This window comes from Mizuhopecten yessoensis, unplaced genomic scaffold (genome assembly GCF_002113885.1).
Source record: "Mizuhopecten yessoensis strain PY_sf001 unplaced genomic scaffold, ASM211388v2 scaffold9963, whole genome shotgun sequence".
Lineage (NCBI taxonomy): Eukaryota > Metazoa > Mollusca > Bivalvia > Pectinida > Pectinidae > Mizuhopecten > Mizuhopecten yessoensis.
This window is the reverse complement of record NW_018408310.1, coordinates 290,926-304,927: the sequence shown is the minus strand read 5'-3', so window position 1 is coordinate 304,927 and position 14,002 is coordinate 290,926. Positions and strand designations below refer to the sequence as shown.

Genomic DNA, 14,002 nt, shown 5'->3' with positions numbered 1-14,002 from the left:
ATTTCTGGTACTTGCAGAGTTTACTACAATGTAGATACTCTGACCTTTATGTTATATGTTTATACATAGGATCTTACATGAGTTTCCATGCCATATGAGATTTATGAAACGAGGCTAAGAATTTTTCCATTTAACAAGCCTCTGGCAAGCTAAAATGAAAAATTCCTGACAAGTTTTTATAAATTTCATATGAAATGAAACAAGTGTAAGATACTTTTTATCACATAATCAAGATTTGTGGCATTTATTCCTGTAGAACAACAATTTTCATATAACCATGAAATGTAAAAAGCCGCCATTTTGACTCCAGTGCGTAAGTCTGTGACGTCATGTACTTGTCCTAGGCGTGCATCACAAATGAAACAATTGAAACTTACAACCAATCACAGGGCTGATAGGTCATATTACACGGGTTAATACGCAAACAAATATAACATGGGTATATTCACTGGATAACACAATACATTATGTTATAAATTGATTTTGTATGAATTCAAAATGAAAGTATACATTACCAAAAACAAAAGTCCTAACTGGTAGTTTGTGAGACTTATAATACCTGTGTCTTCCTACACTTCAGAGACTGGAGATGATCATGAAGAGAGTGAAGCCAGACTCTCCGATGACCGGGTCCATGACCTCCTCCATGATTGGTACCAGCAGCTCAATGTCTGGATCACAGATCGGTTCCATGACAGGATCTATGTCTAGCTCCATGATCCTGATTGGCTCAGACAAGGTAGGTACATCCCAGGCACATTAACCCTTTCACCCCTATATACCTTTAGTAGACTCTACCATGCATTGATCTGGATGAGTCTATTATGTTCTACAGTGTTGAAAGGGCTAAATCCCATGTGCAGCAAATTGATTTAGGTTAAATTTATACTTATCTTCTTTATTTTACAGATAATCTGTTTTATAAATACCTTTACAATTTCATAGTAGAGTAAAAATAAATTTATGTGCGTTTTTAGCCTTATGGCATTCCAATGTAAATCACAAAATATCATATATATTTCATTTAACAATACAGTATCATTAAATATGTGTCAAACATTGCAAAAGTTTACATTCTTTTGTATCAAATTGTGATGCAGAATTATTATGTTTTGTACCTAGACAAAAGTGCAACGTTAATGTGTTTTGTATATTCAAGATTAAACCAATATGTTATATTAGTATTTAAACATGTACTCAACCTTATTTGTTATAAAAAAAATGTGTAAGTTCGTGCTATGTAGAGCTTAATTTCCTATTTTCTTGCCACCATTTAGGGAGATTCCCCATATCAGTCCCTGTCGAACTCCCCAAGCAAGAACAGTCTACAGTCCAACGAGGGCGGAGAGGACAGTGCTGACGAGGCTAATGGGCTAGATGATAAGTTGGACGACAAGACCAAGACGCTACAACCTGCCACAGACACGCCAAAATTCAAGTCACCTCTCTTACAGAAACTTGTGGAAAATAAATCTCAAAATGGGGCAAATGAGACTCACAAATTCAAGTCACCTCTGCTGCAGAATTTGATGGGCAAAAAGAGGTTGGGCATGGATAAGGCGGATGAAAAAACTAATGGTGTAACAACCAATGGGAACAAGCAAGGGGAGCCAGGGGAACAAGCACAGGAGAGTGTTAGTGAGCAGGTGTCTGAGGGAGAGAAGGGACAAGTAGACTCTCTGGTGATAGCAGACAATGAAAGTGATAGAAGTGAGTCGAGAAATTCCAAGTCAGACGGAAGTGTAGATAGTGACACAAGTACTGCCAAGGATGTATCAATAGCAGAACAAAAGTTAGGTTCAAACACTGTGATAATTAAAACTGAAGTGTCTTCGTCGTCACTGAACGGTGTATCTCAGAACGGGGAGATGGAGCAGTACCCACAGGAACTAGTAGACTCTAGGTAAGTGTTCTCCTCTCACTCGTGTGTTGTGTTTGTGTTGATCACTTAGTACTGCCGCCCAGAGTGGTACGCACATCATCTTCTAGTGCCGCACAGCGCCAGCCACTAGAGCTCCGCATTTATAGTGTAGTATCCACGCCAGCATTCTTGCTAAAGACAGCTCGTGTTCAAATTCACTTTCTCTTCACCCCTTCGGGAACCTTTAAATCATGGAGAACTATAATACAACATATTAATTTACATGTTTTGTATGGAACTTCGTTCTGCAGGACCCTTCTACAATACTATTTGGATACACATTGCATATGTGGATTAAATACTCTAGTAGAATCCAAAGGAGCTCTATGGTTTATAAGGTTATGAAGTTGGAATATAGCCTGATCTGTTCTGCTTTCAATTCAGAAGACTACAGCAAGTACAGTTTTGCCAAAGTTGTGATGTATTTGTTTCAATATGGGGAAAAAATTCTTCACACATTTCTGCAAACGTAGAATGTCGGTGACTATTTATACACCCAAAGGAACACATGCTTTCCTGGATGTTGTGTTTGTGTGGACAAGAGAAGTGTATATGTTCAGTGCAAGTGGTAAGAAATATGATGATGACAATGTATGGTGCTTGGAGTTTCCTGATGTTGATGGTGTTAAACTGTGATATTGAAATTCTGTGTAAGAGGACACAAACAGGGACAGATATTTGGAGTGACTGTTTCAGTTGGTTGATTAGGAGAAATAGAAGCCAAAACAGTGATTATGTGGATATTTTATACTGCAGCTTGATGCATGCATGTTCAAATTAAGGTCTCTGGCCTTGAACATATATATTTCATATTAAATACATAGCATGCATGGTCAGAGTGCTTACATAAGAAGGGAGGTAACTCAGTTGATATGTCAATAAAATCATTGAGTTTATGATAGAAAAAGAGTGTTCTGGTTCTTCTTTCTGCATCTGGGATCAATCTTCTTTTTTTATTTGAATCAAGCTTTTGACACAACTTATAGTTTGAACTGTCAGAATGTTGGAAAAATATATAGCAACATTTCAAAATTTACTCGGTATGCACATGCATATATGTTTGTCTAAAAATGAGTACCAGTATAAAATAAATCTTGAATACAAATTATTGTTCGACTCTTAATAAACTGTAGTGAATATCTGACATACAATTGTATTTATCATTGCAATAACAACATCATTTCATAAGGAGTATGTTTGGCAAATGCCCTGAACTAGGACTGGTTATGTAGAGTCTTTGTAGGCGACTGGTGGACTGTTCAAAGTTTGATAAATAATGACATACAAGTATGCCTGAACTGAGGTGTCTTTATACAAAATGTACCTGGTATTTAGAATTGTGAGGCATTTAATGTCAAACCTATTAAGGAGTGTAAGATAACATGCCCAAAACTTTAATTGAACATGAATCCTGCTTAAAAAACTTAGCTGCAGCTACCAGGAGAAGTATTTCATGTTTTATTCTGTCAAAAACACAGTATAGATGAAGGAAATGGTTGTATAATATGGAAAAGAATCATCTCCATTCTATAATTAGCTGTTAAAACCAGTTTTGTTACAATACGACGGATATCCTTTTAAGTTACAATGAAAGTAAACAACATTTTTGTGGTTGTTAGAAGTCTATGAAATGTAGTTGTAATTGGTATATGGTGTCAGCACAAGTAGAAGTGTAGTACATTTGTTTAGGAAAGGAAGAAAATTGGTTTTGTTAGAATTGAAAGGGAAATTATATAGCTAGCATATCTAATAATTGTAATCCTTACAAGCTTTATCCTGTAGGTAGGCAACCGTGACTTAATGATTACCATAAGTGTAATCTGTAGGCCACAGCTAGTGGAGGGGGGCAGGCAATGTCTGTTAATATATCACACACACAAGAGATGCGAGACGACAATGCTTGTATTTGTGAAAGCTTGTTGCCATCTCAAGTTGTGAACAGAGTTGTGAAAGCTAGAGCTACGTGTACAATTGTACTACCCCAACACTCAAAGGCTAGGCTAGTAGATACAGTATTGTATTTATGTCAGGGCTGCTTAAATTTTAATATTAAAATATAGGTCAGACAAGTAAAATTTTCAAAAGTCTGCCTGCTAGCTATTACTCTAAATATATTTTATACTCATGGAATTTTTTTTGGTTAAAGTACACGTAATTCCTTTTCATCTACTAGATGGAGTTGATGGTGCAACCTTATAGAAACCTTTGTAGATTAAATAGATTTGAAGTCGCCTGTTTCCTGGACTGTGTAGAGATGGCCTGCACAATCGCTGACAAACACTTATCATATATATACATGTACTTCCTCTGTTCACTTGAATTTCTCATGGTACTTATCTTCCATTCATACACATCAGACTTTTCAATTAGACTTGTCATTGTAAAGCCTCGAGCGCTCTGGCGAAGTCAACTGTAGGCTACATATCTGTGTATATGATTTTGAGTCTATCCAAGTATGTGCAGGAAAATATTTTTTATTACTCAGGAGAACAAAAAACTTAAAATTTAAGTTTTTGCCAATTATGAACAAAATGTGTTTTCAAATGTTGATTTCAATGTTGAATATTTCTCTAAGATCATGAAGTGCAAGTCTTTAATTGAAAACTTAAATTATGTCATCTCGTCCTTAAAATTGTTCTAACTTACTCAAGATCTTTAAATATAGCATTTTAATTGGGCACCTTTTAATTGAAACTGAAGAATTCCTCTAGGAGTTAACTGTTTGATTCATTTAGTTTGAAGCCTTTTCAATTTGAAATCATAAGGGTCTATTTTGGAGTGGAAAAAGGCAAATGTTTTCATAAAAGTTGAACATGCTTGCAGAAATGTTTCAGTGTCAATTTCACTGTCTTTTGCACTCTATCAAATTTGGTTGACGATATATAGAAGATAATTTAAGACCCAGAGTGTCCACCCAAGTGTATGCTTATATGAGAGATCTGGTAGACATATGTGTACATTTTATACAGGAGTGACAAGTCCACAGCTCCTTCTAGGCATGTCTCATGTACACTCTGCTGTCAATCATGTTAATCAATTGGACAGGTCATTGGGTGCAGCAGAGGTCAAAGTTCAGTTCCTACAGCCTATTGGTGCATCCATCAAGATCAAGATGCATCTAAAAATAAACTAGCTCACTTTACATTTATGTACATTTCAGCTAGTTTGACTCGCATATAAATACATCTAGGTAGAAAATGATCGACAATTTTATTTCTCCTTGCATGAATGATTTCTGTACATCTAAAGGTGTAAAACATGACAATAGACTTTCTGTGGTTAAATTGTGCTAAACATATATTAAAAATGAAAAGTACAGTGTGTGAAATATATGTCCTTATAAGATTGCACAAATATATTAATGTGCGCTAAAAACGATTCAGTTGTGGAGTGTTACTTTGGCGTTTTACACATATTATAATCGTCCTTCATTTTAACATGTAATGTCATATTATTGGTTTATTTTGCCTTTGATGAAGAAATGACACAGACAACACAACATGGATAACAATAATAATTACAGACTGTAAACACATTTTGAATACAGTGTTTTATTTCCTGCTGATAACCATTGTATACTGATATCAACTCTTTGATACTGGTAGGATAGCCACACTTTTTGTGATATAAATACTCTAATCATGAGAGATAAACTATATCTAACCACCATGGGATCATGTGATGAGATTACTCTGTATCATTTACATTGGGTGTGTCTATTCAATCATCATCACATGATTAAAAATCTAATACAAAATTACTTGGAAAACCTCTGCCTCTGACTCTCATAATAAAAAAGGGGTTTAATTTATGGTGTGCTGGGATCATGGAATTTTCCAATGTATTTATCTACTGTTCACAAGAGCTCTTTGGGCTTGTTGCCAGAACTGTCCCTTAGATAGGGCTCAAAGCCATAGGTCCCAGTGTCCACCAGAACTGTCCCTTAGATAGGGCTCAAAGCTACAGGTCCCAGTGTCCACCAGAACTGTCCCTTGGATAGGGCTCAAAGCTACAGGTCCTAGTGTCCATCAGAACTGTCCCTTAGATAGGGCTCAAAGCTACAGGTCCCAGTGTCCACCAGAACTGTCCCTTAGATAGGGCTCAAAGCTATAGGTCCCAGTGTCCACCAGAACCATCCCTTAGATAGGGCTCAAATTTAAAGCTAAAGGTCCCTGTGTCTACCAAAACCACCCCTTAGTTAGGGCTCAAAGCTACAGGTCCGAGTGTCGACTAGAACAGTCCCTTAGATAGGGCTCAAAGCTACAGGTCCGAATGTCCACCAGAACTGTCCCTTAGATAGGGCTCAAAGTTATAGGTCCCAGTGTCCACCAGAACCTCCCCTTAGGTGGGGATCAAAGCTACAGGTTCCAATGTCCACCAGAACAGTCCCTTAGATCGGGCTCAAAGCTAAAGGGCCCAGTGTCCACCAGAACAGTCCCTTAGTAAGGGCTCAAAGCTAGATTTCAATATTGTTAAGGGTTTATTTTCAACAGGTTTTAAGATTGTAAAGGTTTTATTTTAGACAGGTGCTAAGATTCTTAAGGGTTTATTTTAGACAGGTTTTAAGATTGTTATGGGTTTATTTTAGATACGTGACAATAATGTACATTGTAAAGGGGCGGGCAGAAAAAGTGGAAAATAACTATATGTACAGTAGTTTATATGAGATGTAGAGTAAATAAGGTCACCACAATGGAGAGGGGAGGGTGATTTCATTGTCATTGGGGTCCACTTTATCTCTTCTGTATTTAGACCTACTTATCTAGATAAGGTGTATATACACGGCATTATTTCAATGACAAACACACGGCTATAAAGGTTTAATTGTATGTAAATGAGACCGAAGTAAGCTGTACAGGTATATACATTATATATATATGGATGTGTACATTCCAACAGGTAGATGGATAACCGGGTCACGTGTCCCGCAGGCATCTCAAAAGCTTTTAAAGGTTTATGTCACGATGAAGAATGATATGTCAACCTCTAATATCTTTCTTGTAATGAACACTAGTTTCCAGGTAAACCTATTCATGAAACGGCTAAAAAACATCACTCCAGAATTTGAATGAACTAGCAGAGAATGTGAGTGAGGAATGGTTTTGAGATGGTCCCCAAGTTGTACACAGGTAACACAGTAGAGGAAGTGCTGTTTAGACACAGGGGTCACACCTTCCAATATGGAGTTGTGTTCAGGTAATGTTGTGTTTATTTTCTGCATGTGCTGAATACTTGCATCTAGTATTGAATATACATCATCAGGTCAGTCTCCACTCTCTGTTCTAGTAGTAAAGTTAAATTTGTGAGTTATACGCTGGTAATTTTGATTGGCGGGGATCGTTGGTGGAGTGTCGATCCGTGTCTGGATGTAGAGTTTATTCAATAGTTTAAAGGCCAGCGCTTGTAGGCTGTTGTGAATCTTGTGTCATATCAACATAATGGGGAAGCCATTTTGTTGGCGGCATTTTAGCGTTCATGACTTATACATGAATTAAATGTATATATATATTACAGCGTTTGTGAGATGTTAGCTGTCGCTGTGTAGGCTTAACTAAAGGCTGCCATTAATTCATTTTGCTGTTGCATATATTATTTGAAACACAATGTGTCTGGTACACCATCAGTGTACCTGTGGCTGTTTGTTGTAATAGATTTACCTGAAAATGCTCGCTGTACATGACTCATACTGTACAAGATTTAATTTATATCATGTCGGAGAAAATGTTGTGATGTATGTGTGTAAGGTGACAGTGTGAAATATTGGAAACAAAAAGAGTAGCTGAACTATCTTCACTATGTTTGTTTTAACATTTGCAATTTGCTGCTTGCTTGTTGTAATATATTATAAATAGCCTAAAAGATCAAACTGGTACCTGTATAGTGAATTCTGTCTAGATTATAAACCGCAAGGATCATTACTTCTGTTCGAAATAGCTTAGCATCATGTGTTGCTATTACTCAGGTTTAGAGATGTAGCAGAAAGTTCTGGATAATACAGTTTTCTAGATCTATTGTGTTTTTGTCGAGCTGAAGCTGTAAAGCAATAAAGAAATGAAGCATTTATTTCACTTACAATGACTAGAATATACAACTTTCACAAGGACTACCTCATTTTACTGTAAATGCAAAGTCATCACAGAAATTTGTAGAATTTTTTATATAAATACTACATATAGAGTATCTGAAAATCTAGTCCAAACAATAGATTATTTATACATTGCTATTGCTGCCTTTTTCAATGTGGTTTTTATGAGATTTTCTTTTTTCTTTGTGGGCATAATTAAATATGGTAATGATTGTGAAATTTCGGTTGAAATTTTTGTTCACAAAATTGAAATGAGAAAGCCACAAGAACTCAGTTGTACTACATTATTGTATATAACATGAAGTCTAACACAAACTGTCATTTCCTATAACTTGTCTTTGCAGTATTAGTATGAGAACTGCTGACTCGTCCCTGGGAACATCCTCAGACCAGTCACTAGGAGAGAGCCTGGTGGATTCTCAGACTATATCTGTGGAACAGGGTTCCACGACCACAGACAGTGGATCCACAGAGCCCAACAGTGAATTTGAAGATTTTATAGATCTAAGTGTTACCAATAAAAACTTTGAAGTGAAGGCCCAGCAGTCGCTGTTCGCCCACCAGACGACGGATGACTTGCTGAACCTCAACACGAACAGTATTGACAATAACCTGGACAACATCAGCTCCGACTCCCATCCTAAGCCTATAATTGCCTTTGAAGACAATGCAGCCCGGCGACAGGAAGTCACAGGTAAAGATGTCCTTAGTCACTGGTGAGAGGTCGTCATAGGTTAGACTATCAGGGGTCATAGGTTATAAGTCATAGGTTAGACAATCAGGGGTCATAGGTTATAAGTCGTAGGTTAGACAATCAGCTGTCATTGATCAAAGGTCAGACTACCAGAGATCATTGGTGATCAGTCAAAGAATTGACTATAAGGTGCCATTGAGTGGTTAAAGTTTAAGACTGTCAGGGGTCATTAGTGAAAGATCATAGGTTTGACTTCTATTAACAGATTTATCTATTTAACAAAAATTATGATATAAGTGTTCTCAACATATATTTATCACTCTTATTGGCCTGGATGTTAGCGAAAGGGAGGTCTTAATGTGGGAGGAAACTGGAGTTCCCAGAGAGAACCCATGTGGTCGAGCAGGTGCCCCCCAATCTTTTCAGGTCATTAGTGAGAGGTAAAAGGGTAGGCTATCCAGTTATATGTTAGAGGCTGTAGGTTAGACTTTCGTGTTACTGATGGGATTCATAATAACAGAATCTTTGTAGATTTGTAAGTTATTTGCTAGTTGAAACCCTCCTCACCCACAGACACAGTGAAAGTTTGTAAGGTTGTGCATTGATTACCCATCAAACAGGTAAAGCTAAAACACTTATTGATCTGTGTGTTTGATGGAGTTATGTATTTTATCCCTGGTGGGGGATCAGGGATGTGTCAGGTCTGTATAAATACAAAACATTACTTCGATCAGAAAATCTTACGTGTTCTGAGGAAACACACGAGGAGGTAACAGACTTTCCATTCATTGTTAAGCTATCATGGAGAAATGGTTTCCCTTATCAAAATATTCTGGATTTATGGCAGACAAAAAAAGAAGAAATTTAACTTAATTACACATGCATTGGTAAATCTGCAATTAATAGAAGTAGTCTGATTTTCAATAAAAAAATAAATATAATAAAGACTAATTCACATTCATTGGTTTTTCATTTCAGACTTCTTGTCTTGAGGTCTCCTACAACAGTGTAGTGACCAATGGTGTCTCCAAAGACACACACGATTCCTCACACCAACCTGATGCTGCATCTTCATCGCCAGATGGCGACAGCAGCAACAATGAACAAGTTGGTGGGCTGGTGGCGCCACCTAGCCCCGTTAAACCACCGGGCCTAGATGACAGTGATCAGATCATTGTGACAGTGCACCCAGCTAAAACCAACGGTGTGGAATCTGATAACTCTATACATCTGGACAGCAGTCCTGAAGCTCAGTCACAGTTGGATCAAATGTGGCAGCAGCTTGAGGCGGCCATGGTTCAAAGCCAGGACCGTGTCCGTGGACAGCTCCAAGAATTCGGAATCGGGGACGGGGAAGAGGATTCCGAGTCAGAAGAGGGTCAAATGTGGAGAATGGTTCAGGGAGATTCTCCCTATACTATACAGCTAGTGTGATCCTAAGGTCCCAACACCCTCTTTGACATGGAATATTCACTTCTCAAATGGCTTCGAAAAATATGGATTCCTTTACACCATTTGGAACACATAATAAGTGGGACTGCAGCTAGTGAGCCGGAAATGTCTACTGGTTACAAAGTCCCAGAGTCCCTAAGGGTCTGACTTCTACAAATCACATCCAGGTCAACCAGCAGTTCAAATTCAGAGCCTTTAATTCTTTCGTGATTGGCCAAGTTAAAAGAATATGAATAGGTAATACAAAGGGTAGAATGTTTGTTACCAGATTAAGTATAATAGTGTTGTGTAAACCTTGAATTGCAAAACAGTCGATCACTTTATATATTTATTTATTCCTAAAATCAAAGTATTCCAAATATTTGCAATTTTTAATGCATCCAAGTGTTATTTATTTCTGATTTAACTGTTATAAACATCTACTGTCAGCTGGTCTGATAAAATGTCAACTACTAAATTAACCATATCACTATTCAGAATTTGGTCGTGAATGATATTGCATTTCCACATGTGAATCAATCAACAATGTTATACATACCATATGCTTGCCACACTTTCTCTTTGGTACATAAGATGATGGAAAATAGATTTTAAATTGCAACTCAAGGGGCACAACTCGTTAAATAAGGCATCTATCTAAGTGTTGATCTACAGTAGTAACTAGTGTTATTGGTGGGAAATATCCTGGAATTTTGATGCGACTGAATTGATCATGATCTATGCCTAAAACTTGATGATAAAAGTATATATCTGTACAGGTATTCTAATTCAAGATTTCTTCTAAAGAGTCAATGAAGTTTGAAAAAAAAAATGTAAAGGTCTCATGGAAAAAGAATTTCAATCCATTTAAAATAACAAAGTTCAGTTGAAGATATTTTACATCGATATTTCATTGGATATGTCAATCAAAAGTTCAGGATATTACAGTTAAAAGAAGACTTCCTTGCTCTCTGTAAGGATAGGTTAGTGATGCCAGAACACCCTATCTCTTTCCTCTGGTGTTTGCCTTGGTTTATATGTTTACAAGGGAAGCATCAACCGGGGATGAAGAGAATCCCCCGTCAACATGCAAGGGGGATAACCCATCATTGGGGAATATATAACCCTTTTGTGTCAGTTGGAATGGTTTAATTTATACTTCAACTCTGGGAGGAGAGAGAGAGTTGGGGATGAACTTCGTTTCTTAGTTTAAAGCTCTGAATTTGTAAGAAAAATATTCGAACGAAGCAATGCTGGTGATATAAATAAATAACATCATATCAAACTTCGCATAGGTTAGACAATTTATTATGATTGGTTCATGGATATAATTTCTTTACAAAAAAATATAATCGTACAATGATATATTTCAATATTGATCATAATGAGATTAAATCTGGAAACTGTTCAGTAGAAGTGCTACAAGGTGTTCACACCGTAACGGCTGCCACATTAGATCTGCTGTGAAATACAAGTATAAACCGATTGTGATAAACGTTAACGCTTTAGTGAATTTAATTGTTAAAAGCCTGTCCAGCAATAGTTGTAGTAATGTGTTTAAATGCTCTGAATGTGCAAGTGTAAATGTGATGATATGTAAAATGCGTTTAGAACAAATTAGAATATGTATCTTGCATCATATGCATATGTTAAGATAAGTTACTATTATTACTAAAAATGTATTTATATTAATTATGTGTATACTGCATTTATGAATTAGATGATTAACTTGAAACAGTTAGCGCCTGAGTTTGTATATTGGAGCTGCAGTGAAACTAGCCCACATATTATACATTGTGTCATTATTGTTGGACGTGTAAAGTCATTTTTCAGGCATTAACATTACTTGGTCGATCTTTCATCTAGTCCAACTCTTTGCCCAATCTTATGTGCCAGTGACACTGCGTGGTTGCTAGTATTTTAAGTTCAGAATCCGTAAAATTTTGGAGGCTTCTGTGTTCTCTATTAATATTAAAATAATATTTTTTACAATGCCAGTGCTTGTTTTTTTCCAATGAAACATAAGTGTTCTACAAGTAAAATCTTTTTTTTATATTTGTTTATACATGTGGGTACCAGTGTTGTGAAATTAAAGGAAAAAAAAGGAAAGTCTTTTACACTTTTGCACTGCATATTTTATGTTGTTATCAAATTGATGTTATTCAAACGAATGCAATTTATTTTCTTCAATTTTGCACATGCCAATTATTGATATAGGCGAATTGTCAAGGTTTAGAAGACAGAATAGAAATAGGATTGTGCACAGAGGCAGTGTTGTGCACTGGAAACGTGATAAATGATATGTAAATAGCTTTGTGAAATAAAGCTACACATGTGATATGCTAAGTTAAATCTTCATTCCATTGTCAACGCTTTGCCTGTCCACTTTAATATCCAAACAAATATAAAAAACCCAAAAATATATGCTAAATATGAAATGTCTTGCATGTTTTCTCAAGTTAAAGCAAGATTTTAAGAATTTGTAAATAAATTGAGGTATAAATTGATTGTAGTCTGTTTTTCTCAAACAAATTGATAACATTTTCATTACCTCAAAGATTTAGTGTGTGAAATGATAAAAAAAACATTTGTGTATATTCCATGTCCTCAAAGCATTCATTTTGAGAGACTTAATTTAACTAGATTATTATGACCTAACTTAATGTCTAATCACCTCATTTTACACAAGATTCAAGTTATTCTCACTCTCCCATACTTCACATCATCTATTGTGCAAATCTGTCAAATAAAAAGATCAAAGAAAATGATTGATGATAAATAACATGCATCAAAATTGAATATGTAAACATTTGTTTTAAAATTCTCACCATTATTTATTACATCTTTGTGAATGATCTGATAAAAGAGATGACTTGTTCTAAGTGACGTGTTAGGATTGAGAAGGTGATTAAATAGATTACGTATGTATTTTTAACAATTTCCCGAGTTGAAGAACACCGTCTTTCATGGAACGTAATATTTTGTTGTGACCTAAGCTATAACTATGATGCTGGTGCTTTATTTCTATAGAGTTGTCTACCTTTCTTACTCTTTGAAATAAAATGATCATCATTAAATTATTGTCTTACTGAAAATTTAGATAATTCTTGTATTGGAAACCAACATTTTGGGCATGATTATTTAAAAATAAATATTCCTTAAGTAATTGCATGATTTATTCAATGCTTTTTTCGTCATAAACATGCTGTGTTCTAATAATTGATGTTGAGACCAAAAAATAGCCTTACTTACTGCTATAATTATAAATTTGTAAGAAGATTTGAAGATTTGTTTATTCGAAAATGAGAAATCTGTCATCCAAATTTTGTGTCCATCATATTTTTTCTTCTTTTTTTTGTGTGGGTGAAAAATTACATTGCATTTTACAATTGATAATGAAAATAAACTTAAAACATTTTGCCCATACATATTATTCTGTCATGAAATTATTTACTGTTTCTGTATTACACAATGTATGGTAACTGGCTGTACCATTATTGGTGTTTATAACTTACCAGAGTCCCCATGGATGATGTTTGTGAAGATAAACATTACAGCTGGTAGGTACCTGGCTATTTGGCAAAGCGTCAGTTGTCCAAATGTTTTAATACTGTCGATAATACCGATATGAAATAAACATATTGAAAACATGACAGAGTGGTTTGGTTATCTGTTTCTTATGTGTATAGGTGTGCTTCGTGTTCAGATTAGTATACAATGATGTACATGTTATCTTACAATGAGCTTAGTAATACAAGATACAAGAAACTTAATTTAACGTCGCATATACAGGTAAACAAAGGACATTAGCTCTTGAGAGCTATTATTGCGACAAACATATGTAAAATAGCAATAACACATTAAATTACTG

General features: G+C 35.8%; 2 protein-coding genes across 13 annotated transcripts in view; both read left to right on the top strand.

Annotated features, from left to right (window-relative positions):
* The window catches only part of LOC110459089 (ensconsin-like), a 67,917-nt gene extending 54,133 nt beyond the window's left edge, over window positions 1-13,784 (top strand). For all 12 annotated transcript variants that reach the window (XM_021511183.1, XM_021511184.1, XM_021511189.1 and 9 more), the window contains 4 exons: window positions 581-739; window positions 1,278-1,903; window positions 8,351-8,700; window positions 9,679-13,784. In XM_021511183.1, coding sequence (XP_021366858.1) covers window positions 581-739; window positions 1,278-1,903; window positions 8,351-8,700; window positions 9,679-9,692 — 1,149 coding nt within the window. In that variant the 3' untranslated portion in view covers window positions 9,693-13,784. The remainder of the gene's footprint in view (window positions 1-580; window positions 740-1,277; window positions 1,904-8,350; window positions 8,701-9,678) is intronic.
* LOC110459049 lies at window positions 9,697-13,784 on the top strand (the record flags this gene model as incomplete). The annotated part of the gene is made up of 1 exon (XM_021511088.1): window positions 9,697-13,784. A coding segment is annotated over one exon (438 nt), but the record flags the coding sequence as incomplete, so codon positions are not given.
* Window positions 13,785-14,002: the final 218 nt, after the last annotated feature.